We start from the raw sequence: 23,457 nt of genomic DNA on the forward strand, positions 1-23,457 counted from the left end.
ATATATCTGTACAGTTTCACTGTTCTGAAATTGCAGCCTGAATTCTTTATATGGGATACATCAAAACAGACATATAAATAAAACAGTGTAGAACATCTGTTTTCTTTTTATATGGCTAAAAATACACATTGAAGATGTGCATAAGCAAGTGCCTAGTTAACACTGAGTTCTAAATTAATTTAATGAGACACAAATTTCACCATTTTCCCCCAGTTTTCCTCCCACCTATGTTTATGAGGGCTCACACAGGCTTGATTTCTTACCAATTAATTTTTCAGTGCAGTATTTGTTTACTACTCTTTCTACATTTTAAGGTAAAATACTCCAACATCAGTTCAGACTAAACTATTTCTATTTTTAAACAGTTTTTCTTTTGCTGTGTTGCCTACTTGTTCAAAGCTTTGAGAAGGCAATCTTTTCTAGACATCATTCAGTGAGATATTTGAAATTAGTTCTCATACACCTTTTCTTATAAAAGTCTTTTCTAGTAAGTTTTACTAGCTACTGGGTGGACAGATGTACAGAAACTCTTCTCTATCTGAAGCAACAGATCACTGTAGTGTTTTATTCCCTACCTCCTAAAGTTGCTATCCTCACTTGAGCAGCAACTCTATAACACAAAATCTCCCAGTGCATCTCATGCAGTTTGATTGCAGTATGTTGTCTTTTGCTAAACACTGTCAATACGGCTCAGTGCACTTTAGGGAGCTTCCATTAGAAAACCCACAGTTATCAGTAACCAACAGGTATCATACTAAAGTAATAGCAACATTGCATTTATTTTCTAATCTATTTAATATATCTTTAGAAAAGTATTGCTGTGTGACAACTGGTGATAAGTACACACTTCAATGGTAATCACTGTGTTTTTAAAGACAACTATTTCAGTGGCAGCAAGGCTGACTTAAAAAAATAGATTAATTTCTTGATTTTTTAAAAATTAGTTCTGTTCCTTTAAAATTTTAAGCTCCTTTAGAAAAATCAAGGTCTATTTTAACCACTGTGATCTGAAAAATCAAAAACGTTGCACTATGGAATATGATCCAGTGAAGCTTCTATGAACACCAAAGGCTTCATTCAAAATCTATGCCTCTGCTAATTTTTCCCTCCAAGTCTTCTGTCTTTGCAACCATAAAATACCTTCACCAGCAGCAGCAAAATTGGAACCACTGCGATCCACAGTGCTACCAGGATTGCTAGCATATGAATCACTGACTTGCCTAATCCATTCAAAAGGTGTATGTTCACGGGACGCGAGAAAAGCCGAGGCAGAATCTGATCTACACGCACAATCCCAGTGATGCTCCTAAGAGATATCAGCGATACTCTCTTGACCATAAAAGCTGCAGAATATTTAAAGGACAGGATGGAAAAGGTGTGCACATAATTAGGACAATACCAAACACTATAAAGATTTAACATCTGGCTTGTCAGGAGCAGAAAACAGATTCAGTGGCACTTAAAGAAGTGATAAATTAAAAGCAATAGATGTTGGATTAATTCAAAGAACATCTGAAAATGCACAAAGATAAAGTACATCCTGATTATATATTTCTTGACTTAAATCATTAGGTAAAAAGAAATAACTCCATGGCTAAAGTCACCAGCCACCACAGAATCAATAGGTCTCTGAGTCCACACCAATCTATATGCAGCCACAGTTTTATCATAAAATATTAGCTAATATTGATATTTTTTAACAAAGTTTCACTTTACTATGTAATTAGTGTAATGTAGTAGGAGCTGTGTTTCTTAACAAAAGTGCCAGTGCTTTGTATAGCATTTACTGGCATGTTAATAAAAAATGGACTTCTTCTATTGAGTTCCATCTGCCTAATAGAGAAAAATGTTCATCTTAATTAGGAAAATCTTCATAAAGAAATATAAATGCAGTTACTAATGGGCTGCAGGGAATAAATATAGGACACTCAGCAACAACTGGTGTTTTACCAGGAAATGGAAGAGTGAATATAAACCCCAAAACAGTTGTTAGCTGTCTGGTGATTGACCACAAATAGCAATAGGTGTTGAGGTTTTAAGTGTTTTATAATGAAAAATCTATTTATTTCATTAAGGTTTCATGCTTTAGACCCTTGTTTTTTTCAGGTAATAAAGCAGTCTTAGCTGACAATAAAAGTATTTAAACGCTCTATGAATTAAGATGGACAAATCCATTAGCATTTTTGAAGGAATTACTTTATAAAAAGAAAGAACGGAAGTGCCAAGCAATGGTTCAAGAAAGATCCACTGTCAAGCACTTGAAAAATGGTCACTATATCAAACACATAATTTGGGGTTTGCTGTGATACTCACAGGCAGTTGAGAACTTTTTGCTGACTTTATTGGTGCAGCAGCAGACACTACATCTGTTTATATAGTCTTTATCATGATGATAAAGACTATACAAAAATGTAAACTACAATTCATTTTTGTCCTTAAAAATGTTTCAACAGGCATTATACATTTCCTCTGTCAGTCTGAATCAGTTTTTCCATCATTTTCTTCCAAGAGTTCTGCAATTTAAAGACACTGATGTTTCCTAACTCTGCTCATTTTCCCTTCAAAATGAAATGAACTTTTACTCATCTTCCAGAATCTATTTTTTTTTTTAGAAAAAGCATGTTAATACAAAGCACTGATGCGAAGTACTTCCCAAGTCCCAAAATCTAACTCTCTGAGCCAGATTCTGTGTCAGTGTTCACAACTTCCCAATGAAAAACTGCTTTCTGCAAGTATTACCCAACATTAGCTAAGATTTTATATTTTCTCTGAATGGCCTTGATAGGGAAACTAATATATATATGTAAGCAAGTGCGAAAGTGGAAATAGCATTACTATAATATTTCATTCGAGCCAACAACCAGAAATATGGCATGAAACTCTGATGTTCTGGCCACTGACAGCTTTACTACCTCAATTCACAGAGAATATCACCAAACAATAGAAGTTGCAGCTACTTGAGCCTCAGAGAATGTAATTTCATTTATTCATTTCAATGGCATTTTTACTAGACTACAGCTTCATGTAGATTAGTCAGACACATCAAAAACCACATATTAGCTGAGGTGAAGCTGTGATGACTGCAGCTGTCTAAGTGTGTCAATCCGAACTTTAGATGAATATAATTTGCTAGCTCTAAATGACAGAGATATAATATAGATCTCATATATCGCCAAAGTAATAAATAATTAGTGAACAGAACTGAGTAAAACAGCAGGTTGAGCACACCCCCAAATTTTGAATCTTGATGCAGAAGTCAGTGATAAGAATGATCCATCTTTCTGCCTTGAATGATAGAACAGCTTTCTCACAACCTAACATGTAGCACCATCTGGCATGAACAGAGGAAACTAAGAACTTCTGGAAGAGAAGCACAGAAGCAATTTAGTTTCTTTGCAATTGTCCAAGATATTAACAAAAATCCTTCAGAAACAGCCATCTGACTGCAAATGTGGCTCAGTGAACCTGCCTCCTCTCGACAGGCTTGTATAGCTAATAATCTCAATAAAATGTTGTTGAATTGAACTGAATTGTTTGGGTATGGGATGGGTGTTGTCAGAGTTAAGACAGTGTGTGTGGAAAGTCAATTGTCTACCAAACTGGCTGGGTTTCAGAACATTATCTCATGTCTCTTAATGGGAATTTTAGGAGCTCGGAATACATCTCCTCAGCAAAGCTCAGCAGGCTCTTTTCAGTAGTTATTTATAAGAATTGTGACTACAAACACCAAGTTAAGCTGTGCTTTGAGCTGTATCAGCACATGCATTACTGGCTGTTTGCTGGGGCTCATCATCCTCCACATGCAGTGGGACAGGAGTGGTCTGATCACAGTGTCAGCCCTGAGAGGGGATGTGGAGCTGTGCCGTCAGAGGCGCTACTCGGACGTACAGTGCTGAGTGGTTAGCCTGAGATGTTTGTAGTATAAACACAAATGGAGTCTGCATGACTGGATGACATTAGACTGTTTCACTGATACTAGCACAGATTTATTTTATCATTGCTTTTTGAAAGTGACTTTTAAGGCAGACTGTTTTCTAAATGATCCTTAAAATACACTCCTTTCTTCCTCATCACCTTTGCCTAAGGCAATAACATCCAGTAGCATTGATCTATTTGCTGCTAGTTTTCATTAATTTTACCCTCCCTAAGGGTGGTGCAGCTTTGGTGCCAGCTAATTAAAACCTATTTAGGGCTGTTCAGTGCACTTTATCAGACCAGAATTATCTCTGCTGCTTTAATGGAGACTACAGTTTTCTCTGTTATTACCAATTAAATGTTGTTATATCATATTGCATTATATTTCTAATGCATGGCAAACAGATAGATGGCTTTAGAATCACATACCTGGATACATACAAAGATGCCACATTTAGTAATTACCTAATGTTTCTTTAAATCCTTTCACCTGACTCAATACATGTAATATAGCAAAACATTAGTGAAGTATTGGAAGAAGCTGCCAGCTTTATGCTCCCTCTAGGGAAGTACCAAGTAAAATGCATTAATGAAAAATTGTGAATGTCTGGTAATGAATATTATTTATGTACAACAATTATTCAAAGTGGATGAGCATTCACCGCCTTGAACTCAAATGCTTCACTAATGAAGACTCTCAGAAAGAACATATGTCCCCCAGATTCATAACACCGCATGCAAGGTTAATTCTCCAGCATGGATAGCCCATATCAGAGGGTATTTTGTACTGCTGTAGAATTAAAAAATGCTTCATTGCAAAATAAACAAACTTGTTTGTTGGAAGTTATTTAGAGGCAACTCTTGTTTCTTCCATGAACCAATAATAAACCATTTGTGAACACCAAAGCTGTGGGTCTTGAACCTGCACTTAGTGAAGTCAGGGATGAAGCTACCACATCAGTGGTGCAGGAGCAGAACTTTTCTGCAGTAGACAAGTGACTGCAGCACATACGTGTTAGCTGCTTCTCATAACATCAAAAACTTGAGCACCACTAGGATGAAACTACTGAAAAGTCCCACTAATTACCTAAAAAGATGGTACATCAAAGAGTAGAAATAGAAAGCTCATTAAAGGCTTGACAGACTAGAAATCTGTTGCAATCTTACTATGCATTAGTAGCATACACTGTACATAAGGACAGTATTTTAGGATTAAACTAAAATAGATGTGGTTACAATCCACTCAGTACATTTTAAAATACGAGTTGAACTTGGTTTCCTTCCAGAATTTTTGCTGGGAATATGTTGAAACAGACCTCTGTTCAATCTAATATTGCAAGCAAGAGTTGATGTTTCTCTGAGGAACTGAAGGAATATTTGGCTGAGGAACCTGAGTCTGTCTCAGCATCATAATAGTCTGGCACAACACGCGAAACTATTTTCATCACCCACAAATCTCTTGTGCTCTCTCTTTACTGCTTCCACAAATGCCACATACCTCTAACAGCCTCATGACCCTCCCTAGAAACAGCAGATGGGTCCTGTGAATTGAAGATGTTACAGAAAATGAAACAGTTTCCAAACTGAGGTCCCCTGATTAGTAGGGAACTGCAGGATGTTTTCTTCTGATACAGAAGGTGTTGGCTGGTGACACGTCCATTGCTTCCCTTGTTTCTGGCTGACAAGTGCGCTAAATGATGTTAAAAACACCACTTAGTATTTGATGTGGAAAAGTAGGACTAAAAATGAAAGTTGCAGTAGATACAAGGATGTTATCCGATTGCCACTGTGAGAAGTGGTGGGGTTTTTTTCACAGTTTTAAAGGGACACACGTGCAAACACAATGTGATGTGGGTCATGAGGCAGGGTCTTTACAATTTGTCACTGTTCGCAATGTGAAACTTTTAGTTGTTGTAATGGATTAAGGAGAAGGAAATTGGGCCACTTCAGGCTGATTAAGAACTTTGTTCATAAGCACTAGGAGAACAGAAGTTCAATCTGCCTTTGACATGGAAAGAAGCATTTGTACTGTGTTAATTGCATAATAATAAAACTTTGAGATGTGTTAATTTGTTGAAGAGGAATGGATTAGGCTGGAGATGAGGATACTTTGACAGTGAATGATGAGATTTTTTGATAGAATATACTAAGGTCTGGTCTTACAATAAGGATTTTGATAAAGTATTGTAAAGTCACTGTGACCTGACTGACTGTTAACATGGAAGAGTCATAAATATAAAAAAATTTCTGTTTAGCAATGCAATAATGTACCCATGATCATATTTAGCTCAATGAATATGTAAACTGGATGACTTGGATTATTAGAGGGCATTTTTGGAGAACGGATCTTGTGTATTTTCTCTATTAGCCTCTGTTCATCAGCTTGTTCAGTTAACTAAAGAAGCCATGATAATCTTCACACTTTTATGACATGTAGGAGCTCCCTCCGACTCCAGAATCGCAGCAGCAACATGTGCACATGGTGAACAAGCTGAGGGGCAAGTTCTTCCCTATGTTTCAATAGTTTTAAAACAAGGAAAAATCAACTCTAACCAAGTTTTGGCAGTTTAATAACAAAGTGAACCAAGGAAGTTTGAGAGAACAAGCTCTTCTACTTCAAAAGCTAAGTCAAAAGTTCGGACTAAGTTAAACTGTGTGAATATCTGTATTTTTAATTTGGTCAGAACAGCTACAGTCCTTCACAACTGCAAATGCATGATGTGCAAATTCAAAAATGAATACGAAGACACAGCAGTGGAAACTCCTTCCTAGTTATCTCCAGTGAGTATGTGTGACGGGTGCTCTTCCATGCCAAAACACAGATGATCAAAATTCTTGCAGCTCGGTTACAAAATCCTGCAATTTGTGGTCTAAATTCCACAAATCCAATTTCTGCTCTGAACATGCTAGCCAAAACAGTGGCCCTCACACTTTCATCTCCTTACAGCCCCCACTTGAGCAGCATAAACACACATTCTCAGGCATGGAAAATAGAATTTCAGCATAATTCTGGTAAAAACCTGAATCTATTACAGTATCACTGATAATCCATTTTCACCAAGAAATAGAAATAATGCATAACCCTGAGGTTTGTGTTTGAAGAAAAGCTACAGCGAATCTCAACAGAGAAGAAAATACAATATCCGGAGTTATCCTGAGGTTGTGCATTTGGAAATGTTGTTTGTGTAGGATTATCCTCTTCAAATAAAATGTCAATTTAATCAATAGTAAATTGAGCTGAAAACAACACCCAGCTTTGAAAACGTTTCAGGAAGACATCCAATATTTTTGGGACTCAAGCCAACAGAAATGGAAAGAACAGAAGGTGACGTAAGTGGGGTAAATGGGGCCTAGCTGCTGCCTCATCAAGTGCTTATAACAGTCAAAACCATATAACAATCCATTAAAAACGTATCTGGGGACTCATTTAGTAGCTGGCATCCGGCATGGACTTCTTTCATGTATCTTTTGTCAAACATTATAATTGTTCCTCACATTTAGGACTTACCGGTCTTTTCCTGTCTCCTTCTTAAATACTGCATCACAGTAACTCATGCGCTTTTCTGTTGTCACATAGATTTTGGCAGTTGGGTAGCTGTGGACAGTTTTCTTCAGCATGTTGTACACAATGCCATTTCCATCCTTCCTCATGTTTCGAAAAGGTCCCCAAATCACGTAAACAGTGTTGTTGGTTTCTTTGAAAAAGTACTCGGGATTCTTGAGTAGGAGAGGCACGCTTGTGTGAGAGACCACTCTTACAGTTGTCCTCTTCCCAACATCCTCCTCATAGCCCTTTGTGGGAGCATTGTTCATCCTCCATATGCAGGAGGACTTGTCTATCTCGGCTCCCACCTTCTGGCCAGCCATCTGTCCCGAGTTTGAAACAATGGCACAGAGGTCACAGTCAAGTTGTAGAGGCTGGAAGAAAGAAAACAAAAATATATGACGCCTTTCTCTGTAAAACATGAAGACTGAAAATTCAGTTAAAAGAAAGACGGGCACAGTCCAACAAATTGATAGCAATGCTTCTCTTTAAAAAAACCTAACAATCCCCATGTGGTAGAGCTGGTAGAAAACCCTACCGCTACAAAGCTCTGAATGCAATCCTTTTTAGTGAAATAGGCAGTTCCAATCTTTTCCTTTGTTCTCCACCTTGCAAAGTCAACTAGAAAAATAATCATTCCTTTTTTTCCTCTAAATGTTACTCTTTCCACTAGAAAACAATGAAAGAAAGAAGCAGCAGCAAACAATATTTAGATCAATGCTGCCTTCTCTTTTAACAAGGTGTTGTCAGCAATAGGAAAAAAGTACAGAAAAAGTAATGCTGGAAATTCAACTATACACTGACTGTGTTTATGTGTCTGAATGAATAGTTCCCAAATTTGTGATAGAAGTCAAACATGAGATGTAACTCTAAAAAGCAATCTAGTAATATCAAAATCCTGCAGTTGGAAAGGAGATGTAGACAGAGTAATACATTGTTCTCTCCAGAGAATGGTTATGACCCATGAAAAATGAGAGGCAGATGGACTGGTGACACGTGAACCAGGAACTTAATCCTGGGCAAACTGAAGTCAAAGACAGTATTTCCTGAGCACATTCTAGGGTACTATTTCTCCAGTATGAAATGAAAATAGGAACACTTATCTGTCTAACAGAGATATAGGGCCCTATCTGATGTTCCTTTGTCAGAGTATAAATAGCAAATGTCTTTTGGTTCTTTTGTACCCACAGACTAGAAGGAAATGCCCTGTATTTAAGTTGGATTGTATGAAAAGTTTGGTTAGAAATCCAAATCAAATGAAAACCAGATCCATCAAAAAAACCTACAGAAGATGGTCCAGGCCACAGATCATCTACAATTTTTTGTATGGTCACAGACTTGATCTTCTGTCATGCTCCCAATTGGGAGCCAGTGACTTTAGTTTAATGTTTGTTAGGAATAATTCCCTTCATGTTCTTCGGACATTTAGCCTGACAGGATGCTAGGTGCTTTTCTGATCAGACTTGTGGTTACTTCCCTTCAAAATCACACTTCTTTTAGCTGATGTGGATGAATATCCTGGCTACATTTGACCACTATAACCTTAGGACACAGTGGCTGACAAAACATCAAATTTCTTTGATAATGGTGCATAATATAAGGATAAGAGATAAACATCTGAAGAGAGCCAAATTATAACAGCTAAAATATCTCATCTTTGCATACCAAACATTGCACTGAACTAAGGTGCATCCTGCAAGACTTCTGCAATAAATATCACAACTGTAAATGATTGATTTGTCTATTGTGATTGGTTTGATTTCTCTATGTGAGTGGTTCATGAAAACGTTCTTTCCTCATTTCATCAGGAGTTGAAGATGCCTGACTGCATGCAAAAGCATTGGCAATGTTTCCTTTACAGAAGACCATGTATTTTTTTGTAGCTGTTGTAGTTTTAGAGAGCTGTCCTGCATAGCTCTCTGACAGCAGGGATGAAATCCCAGGAGATGCAGCTGAACACAACAGTCTTTCTCTTTACCACTTAGTTACAGAAATCCTCTCTAAGATACATTATGAGGACATGGCTGGGTGACCTAAACAAATCCATAAGCATAACTCACATTCTAACATGAAGCGAATTGTTAAAATCCCAGTAGATTAATTTATAGCTTTCAGGGTGAACTTCCAAACTAACAAATGCTGAATATGAAACTGCTAGATAGGAAAAGCCAATTTGCTCAAGAACCTGGTCCCATTTAAATTTGTCTCAACCTCAGTGTTGGTTTGGGTTTTTGGGGTTTTTTTTTCCCCACAATATTCTTCCTCCTCCATTAAAATGGAGCTGTGCTCTTAAATTTGGAATTGTTTGATTTCCTGACCTTAGCTAGAAATGCATTGCACATATTCTATTCACTGAGTGTAACTGTTCTGCTTGAATAAACTGAGTACATTCACTCCTGAAATTGTGTCCCCCGGTTTTCCAGCTCTTTTGTTGTGATTCATTTATCTTGTTTCAATTTATAAAGCGCTTTCATAATATTGAATGCCTGCACTAGGTCAACATATAGTCTGCTCTTCTTCAATGGAGGCAGAGGCTTAACCCCTCCCAGCCCTATCTCAGAATAAATATTTTTTACAATGTAGAGAAATTTTACATGTCCTAATAGGCATATTTCCCAATAGAGATCCCAGAGAGAGTTAGGAGACCAACTGACACCCATGACAGACATTCCACTGACTCCAGAATCATCCACTGACTTTTTTTTGCATCATATCTTCCTCAACGTATGAGAAAACGCACATCAATATTCATTCGTTGAACCCCCATATGGAGACAAGCCGGCAGCTTGCGGTGTTGGTTTATAAGTGTCACAGACAAAAGGGGCAGTTTCAGTAATCCACATACAACAGCTTTCTCATTTTCCTCATTTAACATGACATTCCTGTTTGTTATTACATCCTAGCTCAGGTATGGCTGTCCCATCACTTTCAGACTCAAAAGTTGCTCAAATGTAGCTCCTCTGCCAGGTGGCTCACACAGGCACAGGGATTTGGGTGCCCGAGGGGCCGGAATTGGGAAGCACATGGGTAGTTGTGGCTGCTACTTCTGCTACTGAACTAGGACACAGCTGGCAGCTCCCTATGACCTTTGGGGAGCTGGAGTGATGTGCTGTTGTCCCCCCTCACCTCATACTCTGGGGTCCTACATCCCTCACATCCTTTTCCCATATGCAGATTTTTGGCTGCAAGGTTGCCCACGATAGCCCTAACCTGTATGAGAAACTATCACTTTTCCATTTAACTTGCTGTATTGTTTGTATTAAGGATGAACAGAAGCAGAGAGACAATTCTTACACACAGAAACCAGAATACAGAGAGATGACAACTGGAGAATTAGACAAAATGTGCCTTCTTGGTGATCTGTTTTGCAGTTAACAGTAACTGTTTACAGGTGTCCACATCACAAACACCAGGATAGCAATAAACACTGACTCACCAGCAGCCTTATCAGAGAAACCAAAAATGGGTCTGGCAGGCAGTCCAGGCTGCCCTCTGACCTGCAGAGATGGTCCAGCAGCAATGGGATTGATACAGCTTGGCAGGACCATACAGAAACCTACGCTGTTACTGTTTATGCTCTCTGGACTGAGAACGTCAGTTAAGGGTTTACCCGTACCTTTGACAAGATCTTCATTCACTTGCATTGTAGATATATGAGTTAAAGAAAAAAACATAGAGAACCATTCACTTTTTGTTCTCTTTTCATGTATTTAGGCACATCTTTCACCCCTACACACCATGGGGGCTGAGCTATTATTGCTCCTAGAAAATTATTCATTTTGTCGCTGACCAGAAGGATGTAGAAGTCCTCAGCAGAGCAGCTGGGCATGATTCTGACAAATTGTCCCATCTTTTTCCTGAATGATACATTGTAACTGTTGAGGAGCACTTATATTTTAATCAGTAAAGAAAATGAAATGTCTGACCTTTCCATTTCCTGTGCAAGCTTACAGACAATAGAAAAGATAATTAAAACTGTGAATTAGAACTTGCAAAACAGCGCCGTTTCTCTAGCAAAGAGAAATAGCTGTGTAATAAAGGTCACTTATCAAACAGTTCTAGTTATTAAGTCTTTGCATTTAGCACTGAAGTGGCTTCACAGAATCAAAGGTCAAATCATTAAATAACAAAAACAGCCAGAATTAGAAAAGGTCACAAGCAAATCTAACTAGAAGTAGGTCACAAAACATAATTCTCTTCCATAGAGTATTTCGATATTTGGAAAATTGGTTACTTTCCAATTTGAAACAACTCCCCTATCATTTCAAACGTCTCCACTAAGAGACTGAAATACCAGCTACAGGACCATTTGTATGGGTGGGTTTCCCAATGGCACAGATCCCGGATCACCAAGTTACCCAGACATGGACCTGTAGGTCTGCTGAAGCCCCAGGTAGGGATGATATCAGGCCAGGTCTCAACCTCTTGGCCAAAACTTCAGCACAAGTCTGTGGAGTCCAGCAAAACAATGTCTTGACAGACCAGTCATGCCCCAGGCTCCCATCGTAGAAGAGACTGCCAGATTCACTCTTCAGTTGGACCAAATCTAGCTCAGGACCCATGCAGATGTAATTTACACTAAAGAAAACCTGAATTTATCTTGCGACTTCTTAGCACTATAGGCTGGTGTTGCGCTGGAGAGCTCACTCGAACCACTAACTCTGCTTCACTCTGTGAATCCCACAACTAATCATACAGATAGTTAGGAAATTCAGATTAAACTTTCCCAATTGTTACTTTAACAATATGATTGTAATTTTGTAAATTGGACCCAATGCCCATTCACTACATAATGAGGCAATTATTAGCAGCTCACCACATATTAATTTGCTCCTTTAATGTTGAAACAAATGAGATCTTTTTTTATAATCATCCTATTTGAGTGAATTCTAACAAAGCCGATTGAACAAAGCTCCAGAGAGACTTTCTTTATTTCAATGCCATTTATTCTTCTACTCTTCTTGGAAGTCTTTAGAGTTTTAGAGGATACAACACTTATAATGATGCCAATAGGGAATAGATTTTGCCTTTATTCTTCTTGATGTTCTTTTGAGGTCTTTGAAATGAAAGGTCCAAGAAAGGCATTAACCGTCTGGCATTGTTTTTATTGGTTTTCTCTACTTTACAAGCAAAAAATGTATTTTAATTTTTCCTGTGTTTCAGTGATGATTAACCAAGCTGGTTTTATCTACACTTACTCACTTTCTTCAGTCCTCTGACTGGGAGGAAAGACTTGCCAGGCTTCTCCAAGACAAAATTCAGCACATTTAAAGAAAGATAGTACTTGTGTGTTCACCCAGCAAGAACGATCAATTTAATACAGCACTCAGAAGCGCTGTATATAAATCACATTATATAACTAACATCAAGCAATAAAAATTATAAAAAACCCCAGGTCTGATTACCCTGAGTTTGTGGTTGTACCCCCTTCCCTCCTGTGGTAGTGTTGTGGTTTTTTAGTCTTCAGCAGCTGATTTTGGTCCTAGCCCCTGGCATCACATCCCAGCAAACATCTCCGTCTTCATAAAATTTTATGTTAAGATGTCATAAAGATTTTAACATTTTGACATTATTTTGAAATAAGCCCTATGTCAACATGCATCCCATTTCCAAATAAATAGAATATGATCTGCCTCTTCATAAGACTGTTCCTGAGACCGAAGTGCCTGGGATATTTTATTTAGATGACTGTTGCTGATACGTACATAAGTGCGAGCAGGAAGTTTTTATTTAAATTGAATGAATTGGAAGGGAATGCATAGGAGCTGCATAATGGGACTAATCTTGCAGTGAGAGACTGAATAAATAACCATCACTGAAATTCTTTCTATATACACTGATCTAGTTGTTACAGAATTGCTATTCTTTGATTTGCAGCTCATGTTACAGCTCCTTAAAAGGGCTGTATCAGCCCTTTGCTTCAACAGGTATCTTGTGGATTCCTGATGTCAGTGGTAAAGAGACAGAAAAGGGAAGAAAGCTCGGACTTTGGGCAGAGGTTGAAACTTGCATGTCAGAGTCTCCAGCACCATCTAAACTTTCATTTGGCAACTGTATTTTTGAAACTTTTTAGCTTTCTTTCTCATGGAAAGGAAAAAAAAAAACCCAGCCCCAAACCCAAACCTTCTGAACATGAACCACAGTGCAAAGTGATGCAGTGTCATCTTTCTCACTTTCAAGACAGCGCCAGTTACTCCATGCCAGCTTGTATCTCTTTCAAGATATAGCACAGCAAATGCTCACCAGAATGTTGTTGATTTTGCTGCTGCTATTGGGAACAATATAGGCAGCTTTGAAACAAGGCAAGAATCAAGTACATCTCATGATACTGAGAGCTGAAAAATAAATGCCTCAAATATACGTGAGAAAACTGAGTAGCAACAGAGTCAAGTATATGACCTACAAAGAAGAAAACAGAAGAACAGGTCTTTTTCTGTATTTTCCTCTATTTTAATATAAAGCAAAAATTGAAAAGTCAAAGATAATACCCCTCTTGATAATCCCATAAAGTAAAATTTGAGTAAAAACAGGTCCAGCTTGATCAAAATATTTTAACTTTCTATTTTTTAAAAATCATATTTAAATAGTTTTCTAAAATGGAATTAAAATGCTCCTTCAATTGAACATTTTTCTGTATTATGAAAAGCTTAAAGCGTGGTAGTTCACATTAACAGAACAGACCCTTTCATTTTTTCCTTTCTTCTTGATTTCCAGCTGAAACTTCATTGAAACTGATACCTTTTAAATAAGTCTACACTAGTATTTTCTTCTGGAATAATGAACTATTGAAAGATTCCCAATAGCTCTATTGGTAAAAAAGACTCAAAAATAGAAAGCTGGCGGAGAATAAATAAAGAACAGGAGAAATTGTTCTGTCTCTACATTGAGGGTTAATGAAGGAAGGAAGCTGCCAGATTCAGTGTTTCAAGTACGACAGAAAGACCAAGCAGAGGCAGAGCACTGGAGGACTGATGGTCAACAGCCCTGCGGAACTTTGAGCACTGAGAGAGAGGCAGGTGAAGAAAGTTTTGCCCTAAGGCATTGCCTGAAGGATGTGTGAGGACCTGTCCTGCGCGTGCACCCTCGGTCAGTAGAAGCCGCATTTTAGTTTGCGTCTCAGGTGGTTGGTAAATTCTCCTCTCCCTATGTAGGATGGCAGAAGGGATGTGCTCTTATTAACATGAATGAATAAGTTGCAAAAGGGGAAGGAAATAAATGGAAGCAGGATACCAAAAGAGGAGAGAGGATAGAAAAAATTTCGGACAAGAACTGAAACAGAGTATGAAAAGGCAGAATATAGTTTAGTGTTTAAAAGAGAAACATGTAAGGGGAAAGAGGACTTGAGAAAAGTAAAATAATGATATATAGCCAGTAAGATAAACCATGATGTTTGGGAATGAAATCTAGCAAAAGAGAAGAACCAAAACACCTAAAGATATTCGTTAAGGTAGAAACTAACTGTTGTGAAGAAAGGTTTATCAGACATGTCAATCGAATAACTCAGCATTAGGCAGAGAGAATAGCTTTCTTCCTTTAAACTGCAACTGCCCAAGCAGAAAACAGATGGAAACAGATACATTCACTCCAGCATATAGTACTACAGCTTGTAGGTAACCAGAAACCCTGTCATCTGTAGACGTACAGATGTCTACAGTTCCAGATCCACATAATTAACACCTCTGAATTGGGGGGAGAGGGAAGAAAGCAGAATCTTCTTTGGCATTTAAAATATCAGGATAAAAATACGAATATGCCCAAGAACATATGTGGAAATGTTCATGTCAAACACAGTTGAGGACTGAATGCCTAATTGTCGTGGGAGGGAGGTAAACTCCATCATGCACACCCTATACAGCAAGTTCACAAGGTAGGCACTAAAATAACATTCACTCTGAAAAACAGCCTATGAAAAAATTAATTTCCCAGTTGTTCAAAAAGGAAAACCAAACAAACTACAGTAGTTATAGAGTACCCCCACCTTCATCCCAGTGGTTTCGCTGATGACCATAAATAACCAGAATGTTTGTGACACTCCATCTATCACTCATTTGCAAATATACAGCCTTTGAAATATCATGGCTTTGTACTAGTTCAAAAGCTGGGAATTCTTCCAACCAAATGCTGCTTGCTGAATGCTGAATCCAATAAGTCTTTTATCTTAACATCCGCCACATTGCTCACCTGCCCTCATTAGCACGTGATGACTCTCAAATTTTGTGCACAAAAGTTACTGGAGAAACACAATTTAAACCAGACACTGTCCATCAAACTTCATAAACAACTCCAAGATCAGCTGATCTTAAGTGTGGCAACCCTTTTGTCACTCTACTGCAAAACTATTTGCAACAGTATATTTGCTACCAGCAAAAAACATCGTCACTTGATCCAGCAAGTTATTGGTATCATAATATTTAGGTTTACTTTATCTTCTGCAATTCTCTGTTTATATTCCATTTCTTTTCTGTTTTTTGTATGTAGCAATAAGGAAGATAAAATTTGTTTCTTCTCTATACAGGCATATTTGCTCGTCAAACAATACAAATCACAAGGAGGTAAAATGTCACTTACAACTCAAGGAGACATAAAAGGGGGGAACGTACTGTTAGCACATGGACTGAATAGCAAATGAATCACAGTACAAAAGGACAAAAACAATTTCTCACATCCAATACAGTGTATGGCAGTAGAGCACAGGGAACGTATAACACATAATCCTTCCTTACAGAGTGGACTTTAGAATGACATCCTTGAAAGCAACCAAGGCCAAAAGGACTCTCTCCACAAAAGCTGGTTTTTCTTTGCAAATAATAAGAAATATCTGTGCAAAAAAATTAAATAGAATTCTTCACTATGATGAATTCTACTATAAGACTATAGTCTACTATAAGACTAAGGAATTCTTTGTGACATATGCAAAACATTGGTTACTCTGTAACCGCTGACTTTAATTTGTATTTATTATAAATACCCACAGATGGCGGTAAAGTATATAATGTACACAGCAGATTTGTTCCAAGTTTGCTTTCTCTAATAACCTCCTATTATCAGCACTCACCATTAATCATGGGCCATTATCTAGGAACTTATTTGGCTGAATCAGAGATGCAGGAATGCCTGTTAGGTCTCTAATCTAAATACATTTGAAAAAATTACACTCACAAATAAATTATGGGACTTCTAATATGAAGTTCACATCTTATTTCAGGTCAATTTATTTGGGATCTGATATGGGGAAATTATATCGAGGTAAGCAGCCAAATCTGCCAGAAAAACTACCTTGTATTCCCATTTATTTTTTTCATGAAAATCCACCTAACAGGCTGGAAGCCTAACCTCTAATTTATTTCGGTTCCATGCTGTCTAGACCTATTATTTAATTTTATCTCTCTTGGTGGTCTATCTGTCAAATTATTTGTATGCATGGAAGGAAAGTGATAAGCTAAAATGCTAATTATCCATTTTTCTGAAATTAAAAAAAAAAAAAAAAATCCATGCCAGGAATAACAATAAGGTTTATTACAATAGCATTAAAACCAGTAGCATTTTTCATTTGACGAAATAAGACTTAAGAAGCTTTCAGAGTCCAGTGTTTTTAATTGCAGGATGCCTTATCTGAAAGAGAATACATACTTGCTTCTGGCCACATTCATTTCTTTTCCCCTCATTGGTATATTGGGAATATTTGCTGTACCACTTTATGACTGTCAGCTTTACAAATTTTTAAAATCTTCTGTAAAAATGTTATTTCAGGTTAAAACTTTGCTTACAAGGTCCTAGTCCAAAAATTAAATTGTTTTAAATGTCTTTTATTTTAAGATATTTAAATAATTTCAGTTGCAGAAAGATACAAGGTTAAATCACCATTTTTCAGATATCTGAACTTTCAAACACTATGGCACTGGGCATTAGGACAGAAATTTAAACTGGATTGGAGAGTTCTGCTTAAATAATTAGGAAGATTTATTTTAAGGTCTTTTAAGTCATTAATGCAAGCTGCTGAAGCATAGCTGCATACTTAAAAACTCTTAAGTTAAAGGTCTGTTTCAAATGAAAAAATCATTGTACATATACTCTCTTCTGATTGCTTTTACATCATTGCCTCAGTGCATATGTTCACTAACCAAATTCTAATCAGTGCAGATTTCATTGCAGGCACTAGTTTGTATCATGGACTAACACTACCTGCAATAACTTTGTAAGCACTCTCAAGTGGGAACTACTGGGTTAAATGATTTGTAAATAATTCAAAGATCGTTCTGTATCAGTTCTCGTTCCTCATGGAGCTTGACGGTGTAGCTCCTGCTACTACCACATCCCACACCAGCCCAATTTCCCCCTCACTTAAAAGCCTCTGCCAAAGAAAAGCCCCTGCGCACAGTGGCCTCTGCCAAGTCTTACTCAAGTAAACAGGGCCTTGTGCAGGTCCGTGCATCATCACTACAGAGCTCAGAACAAGATCAAGGCCTGAGGAGGTGCTGAATAACACATACACACAAATGAAGTGGTAAGTTATGAGGAGAAGCATGCTAGAAGCAATTGCAAAACAAAATCTTATTAAAAAATGACAATAATAATAAACCCTATCAATCTTTTCTCCACTATATAGTCTGGCCTGACAATGACATAGTTGCAAGATATAAACAACACTACCCCCAAAATGGGTAGTTATAATCATATAGCTCTTCTAGCTATAATTTAAATTTTTAAGAGAGAAATTAATTTTTAGTCCTTCACACATCTTAAGGAGAAAAATATCACTGTAATGTACCTATATGCTGACTTACTAGGAAAATCTATAGCACATTCATAGCCTCCATTACAGTCAAAAGCAAAAGTCCCACTGACATCATTGGAGCCATGATTTCATCTAATGTCTGAATTTTGGAAAGAGAAATTTGGATTCTCAGTTCATAGATGGAAAAGCTTTCCATCTGTAAACAGACTCAGCTCAGTGGCAAGAGAAACAGCAAGGAAACTTCTCATGTGACATGTCCAGCTTGGGGTGAGAATCTGTGCAGGGCTGGGCTCAACAAGACATACTCTACTCTGAAGAATAAATTTAGACATAGGACCATAAAATTACATAGCTCAGAAAAAAATGTTCTGTGCGATTACAAGATCATGGTGCTGCTCCTTTGCCTGGGCAGCAGCAGAAGCCTCTCAGCTATGATTCTGCTTCAACCTGTGAAAAGGATGCAGGGTATTTTCTTGATGTACGCAATCTACTCACAAAGCCAGATGACAATCTTCCTTCTTTGTATGTGAGCATGCATACTGATGTTCTGTGCTATATGGACTTACCCGGTGACTATTAAAACTATTTCCCCTCCAAGTCTATTTCTGCGATGGAAACCTAGGAGGCCATGTTAGCTTCCTGCTCTTGCTTGCATCAAATGGGTTAAGCCAGATTCTACATTTCAACCCTGCTTGTGAGTACACAGGGTTTGTGTAGGTTTTTTGGGTTGTTTTTAAACCTGTTGACTTTAATGAAGCTTGTGATTCCTTATGTTTCCAAGGACTGTAATGACAGCAGGATCTTTATTGTTTGACAACATGAAACGCAATCTTAAAGGTCAACACCAAAGCTCATCAGCTGCTCTGTAACTCCAACTGATACAGCAATGACCGCTGTGGTTTTGACAAGAGAGGTTCTTGGGGACAGCAATAAGGAAGGAAACTTGGTGCCCTCTGATAGCATCTGCCTACTGACCGCTTTGGCTTCCTGGCACTATGCAGATGGAGAAATACATGTCAACTGATGGCCTAGCAGGGAAGAGATAATGGAAGACCGACAACTACCTTCTACAGCAGACAGGTTGTGCCTCTCTTTTCCTCCTCCTTCCAGAACAATGCTACATGCTACAGGCTCTGTTGCACCTCTAGCTATCAACAGCTCACAACCGCACATTGGGAACTGGAGAGGCTAAGTTCCACCTCACTGCCACAAAGAAGGTCTGAGGGACTATAGTATGCAGCTAAGTAAAAAAAAAATTAAAATATTCCACTGAAGTAATCAACTAATTATAAAATAATAATCCAAAAGAAATGTCCACCCAGGTTACAGCTGATGTTGAGGGAAAAGCCCAGAAGATAGCAATGAACCTTTGTTTGCATAGAAATAGCATTTCTTCATTTCCATGAACAGTATATATTGGAAAACTTTTTTATAGTCATGTTAGCTCTATGTCCTCTTGTCTGCTTAGTGACTTAAAAAAAAAAAGCACATATATATGTGTATTAACAAAACTAAAAGCAGCAAGAGAGAGAGAGAGAGATGTGGAGAGTTTAGATGATGTATTAATTTCATTATAAGAAAATATTTACAAAACAAATGTGAAAGCTTTGGCATCTCCTCTCTCTGAGTCATACTACTGCAGAATTATAGATGCAGTATGAAGAAAAATATGTGTGTGTGTGTTCAGCTATCCCATCATACACGGTCTCAGACATGCACAGTGTTCCTTATGGCTAAAAAGGACCAAAGGAGATGAGCTGAGGGAGGAATACTGATGGGCTACATATGTCCCATAAAAGAAGATCCCTTTTTTCAGGGAATGCACCTTTGTAACAGAGGGCAATTAAGCTTTGTAATAGGTGCCCAGAAGATTCTGGAGTCTCCATCGCTAGAGATTTCCAAAGCTTGACGAGGCGCAGACCTGACCTAACCTTGATGTTAGTCCTATTTATAGACAATGTTGGACAAGATGGACTCCAGAGGTTCTTTCCAACCTATTTTTTTCAATAATTCTACAATTCTACCACTTTAAGAGCCAAGGGAAAGTTGGATGAATTTTAATGAAAAAACCACACATTTTTAATAGTGAGGACTATTCATCACTGACGGAAAAACAAAACAAAACAAAACAAAAAAAACCCAAAACACAACAAAAGATTGAAAGTTGATTAATTAGTGAAAAATTATTCTCTTTTTCTTTGTCTATTCTTGGTTCTTTCTACTGCCTGTCACACACAAAATCATATATAAAATACAGCAGGAGAGAGAAACATTCCTAAAATGAAAATGGGATGATAAGATTTGATCTGCATGTCATATCACAATCCTGCACAGAACCTACGCGTAATAAATCTTACTCCCGATAAAACACGATTAGGCACAGTTACAAGACTGGAATCCAGATTGACCTAAGATCATAACCACAAGTGCACTCCAGCCAGTGTAGCACAGGGTATGGGCAGGCAACACAGTGCAATTTCCTTCCTGGCATATGTGAACTAGCTCCAGGACCGCTAAACTGGCTGTTTCAAACAGCTTAGGTTCATTACTTCATAGGATATTTGTAGAGACTGTAAATTTTAGTTGAGTCCTCCTCATAGGTCTTCTTTCTAAGGCCTGTTAGCAATGAATACAAGGTGATATATATCACATCATGCCTGGAGACCGATGCTGTGAGTTCTTGTTACTACTTTTAGCTCTACTAACAGTGGTGCCTCCACCACTGGAACATGGCCGAGATGCAGAAGTGGTACCTCTAATGGACTGTGGGGTTAGGAGAGGGGTAAAAAGAAAGAAAAAACCCCACTGATCCAGAATGAATAAATCTTTTCCAAAACAGAAGTCAAGACTGCTGTAATGTGCTAGAGACCACTGACCAGTAAGCTGTAGCTTCACAGGCTGAGACAGAGGGGAGGAGGAGAAGAGGTATGTTGCAAGAAATCAAATGCACGTTGCATTCTAGAAAAATGGGAAAAACTCCCATACAATCAGACCTGCAAAGCTCCAACTATAATACAGCAGAATTATAGTGGCTACGAAATGTAGGATGATGAAAATCAGTTCTGAAAAAGTATATCACAAGTGAAGACTGTACTTACCCCTCCCCTTGGAATAACCCAACTGTAGCAGCAAAACCATTGCTAGTTCTGTCACAAGATCCTTGCAAAAATCCTGCAGACCTTGTTTTTCAAAAGAGCAATAATGAAAAAATAAAGTCCTGTGGTGCTATTCCTCTATCAGCCCTGTTTATGAATTCATAGCACAGCATGAAGGTTATTAAAATCCCATATGTGAGAACCACACACAGCACAAGGAGATATGAATTGGCATTCCACAGAGATAATGCTATCTAATGGGCAAAACAAGTAGCATGGTTTCATTCTTATTCAGAGTACATTTGGAAAGGGCAAAGCATCTGGCTGCTGCTCATGGATAGCTGACCAGACAGAAACCATTTCTTCTTCTTACCTGTTGGTTAATAAGTTAAACGTAAAGAGCATGGCTGTTATCTTGCTGGGCCTTGATATTCCCAGGACACTCTTCTACCTACAAACCATTTGACGTGGGGTGCATTAAATGCTATTTGGGCGACCCACATATAGTAACTATTAAGCACATTGCTCTTTACTTCCACATACATGCATTTCAAATCAAAATGTAATTAACTGTGGAGATAACCAATACACCTCATGAATTAATTCCAGTCCTGCCTATCCAATAATTTAATTACTTTCCAAATTATTCATTTATTTCCCATTTTATTGTTGAAACAAAACAGTTAATGCTGTGCTTTATTTTGCTGCCAAAAATTTTGATCCCAAGTAGCACAGAGTTATTTTGAACACTATCAGCAGCTAGAAAAACTTCAAGGAAAAAAAAAAACAAAACCCAACTGTTTTGTAAAAAAGGTTTATGAAAAAAACCCCGAACTAACAAAGCATAGACATGCACAGAAAGTTTCCCCAGTTTTCAAATACTCTGAAACTTTTGTTAAAGAGAAAGCAACCCCCAGTCCATGATTCTAAAAACTTTGAGTCAAATTTAATATCTAAAACATACTCTACTTAAGGACAATGATCAAAGGTTTGCAAGGCTGTTTCTCTGGCTTGCATGTATCATCAATCAGCCATCACAGTGAGACCACAGGTGTCTGATGGCAGTCATCACTAATGACAGAGACGGAAAGCACTCCAAAATAGGAAAGGCAGGATCTGCCGTGAAGCAACATGAGACAAAACCATCTTCTGGCAGGATTAAAATCCATATGCTTGCTTGGTACTCTGCTATATTGCTGAGGAAGGGTTTCCTTCTCATCCATATCTCTATGGTCACACACTGCTGCTCAGTCTCCCCCACTTGACCAATCACTGCTGAAATTCAGAACTGGGATGGTGCTGTGAAGTTTGTGTTCAGATCTGAACTTTTTCTAATTTCAGGAGTGTTCAGACTCAAGATTCTCATTCATATCAAATTATACACTCTTTCAGCTGCACCTTCCAATCTTGTCACTATGTGATAGGACCTATCACAATGTCACACCATCTGTTTCAGCTGTTGGGTACTACTTACATGCTACAATCAACATCACTGTCAGAAATTATAATCTATTTTAATATTTTACTGAGGCAAAGGAGGGAAGACAGTAAAAAAAATTAAGTTTCATAACTAAAATGAAAAATCCTTTCCCTCTAATGACTCCTGCCTTATAAACTGTCTTTCTTTATGCACGAGACAATTTGACTTAGGATTTGCTACCTGACTAGGATTAGCTACGTACTTTGGAACAGGAGCCTCACAATGAGAAATACGTAAAACATAACAATAATTTTCTGTAGCATGCCATTCCAAATAGAGACAGTTATCCTTCCTATCACCCTCACAGCTAAAGCTACAGTCAGGTATTTAATACTGTTCCACAAACAAGAGCTCTTTGGCTTGTATCAGCATGCAAACATGAGACTACTGGCTAAATATTTCAGGGTCTTTGCTAGCAGCCAATTCCTTCTGGGGCTTTTTTGTTGTTTGTTTTTTTTTCCCCCAAAGAATGGGGAATAACAGATCTCAGGCAAAAGCTAGATAACATTTTGGTTTGCACTTGAGTGCCGAGATGAGCTTTGTACATGCCTCCATGATCTCATGAGCATTGCCTCATCATCTCACAAATGTTGATATATCTAAGGCCAAATCTGAAAAGAAATTTAGGTGAACTTTAGGTGACAAATAAAAAAATGCAAACCCTTATGATCCCCACTACTTAGCACAC

The 23,457-nt window shown here is 37.9% G+C and overlaps 1 protein-coding gene across 1 annotated transcript in view; it reads right to left on the reverse strand.

Annotated features, from left to right (window-relative positions):
- Positions 1–23,457, reverse strand: part of ST6GALNAC3 (ST6 N-acetylgalactosaminide alpha-2,6-sialyltransferase 3) — a 225,766-nt gene that overhangs the window by 64,517 nt on the left and 137,792 nt on the right. Inside the window, exon 3 of the mRNA XM_050901029.1 lies at positions 7,424–7,833. Coding sequence (XP_050756986.1) covers positions 7,424–7,833 — 410 coding nt within the window. The remainder of the gene's footprint in view (positions 1–7,423; positions 7,834–23,457) is intronic.

Source organism: Gymnogyps californianus, chromosome 8 (assembly GCF_018139145.2).
Source record: "Gymnogyps californianus isolate 813 chromosome 8, ASM1813914v2, whole genome shotgun sequence".
In the NCBI taxonomy this organism is placed as follows: Eukaryota; Metazoa; Chordata; class Aves; order Accipitriformes; family Cathartidae; genus Gymnogyps; species Gymnogyps californianus.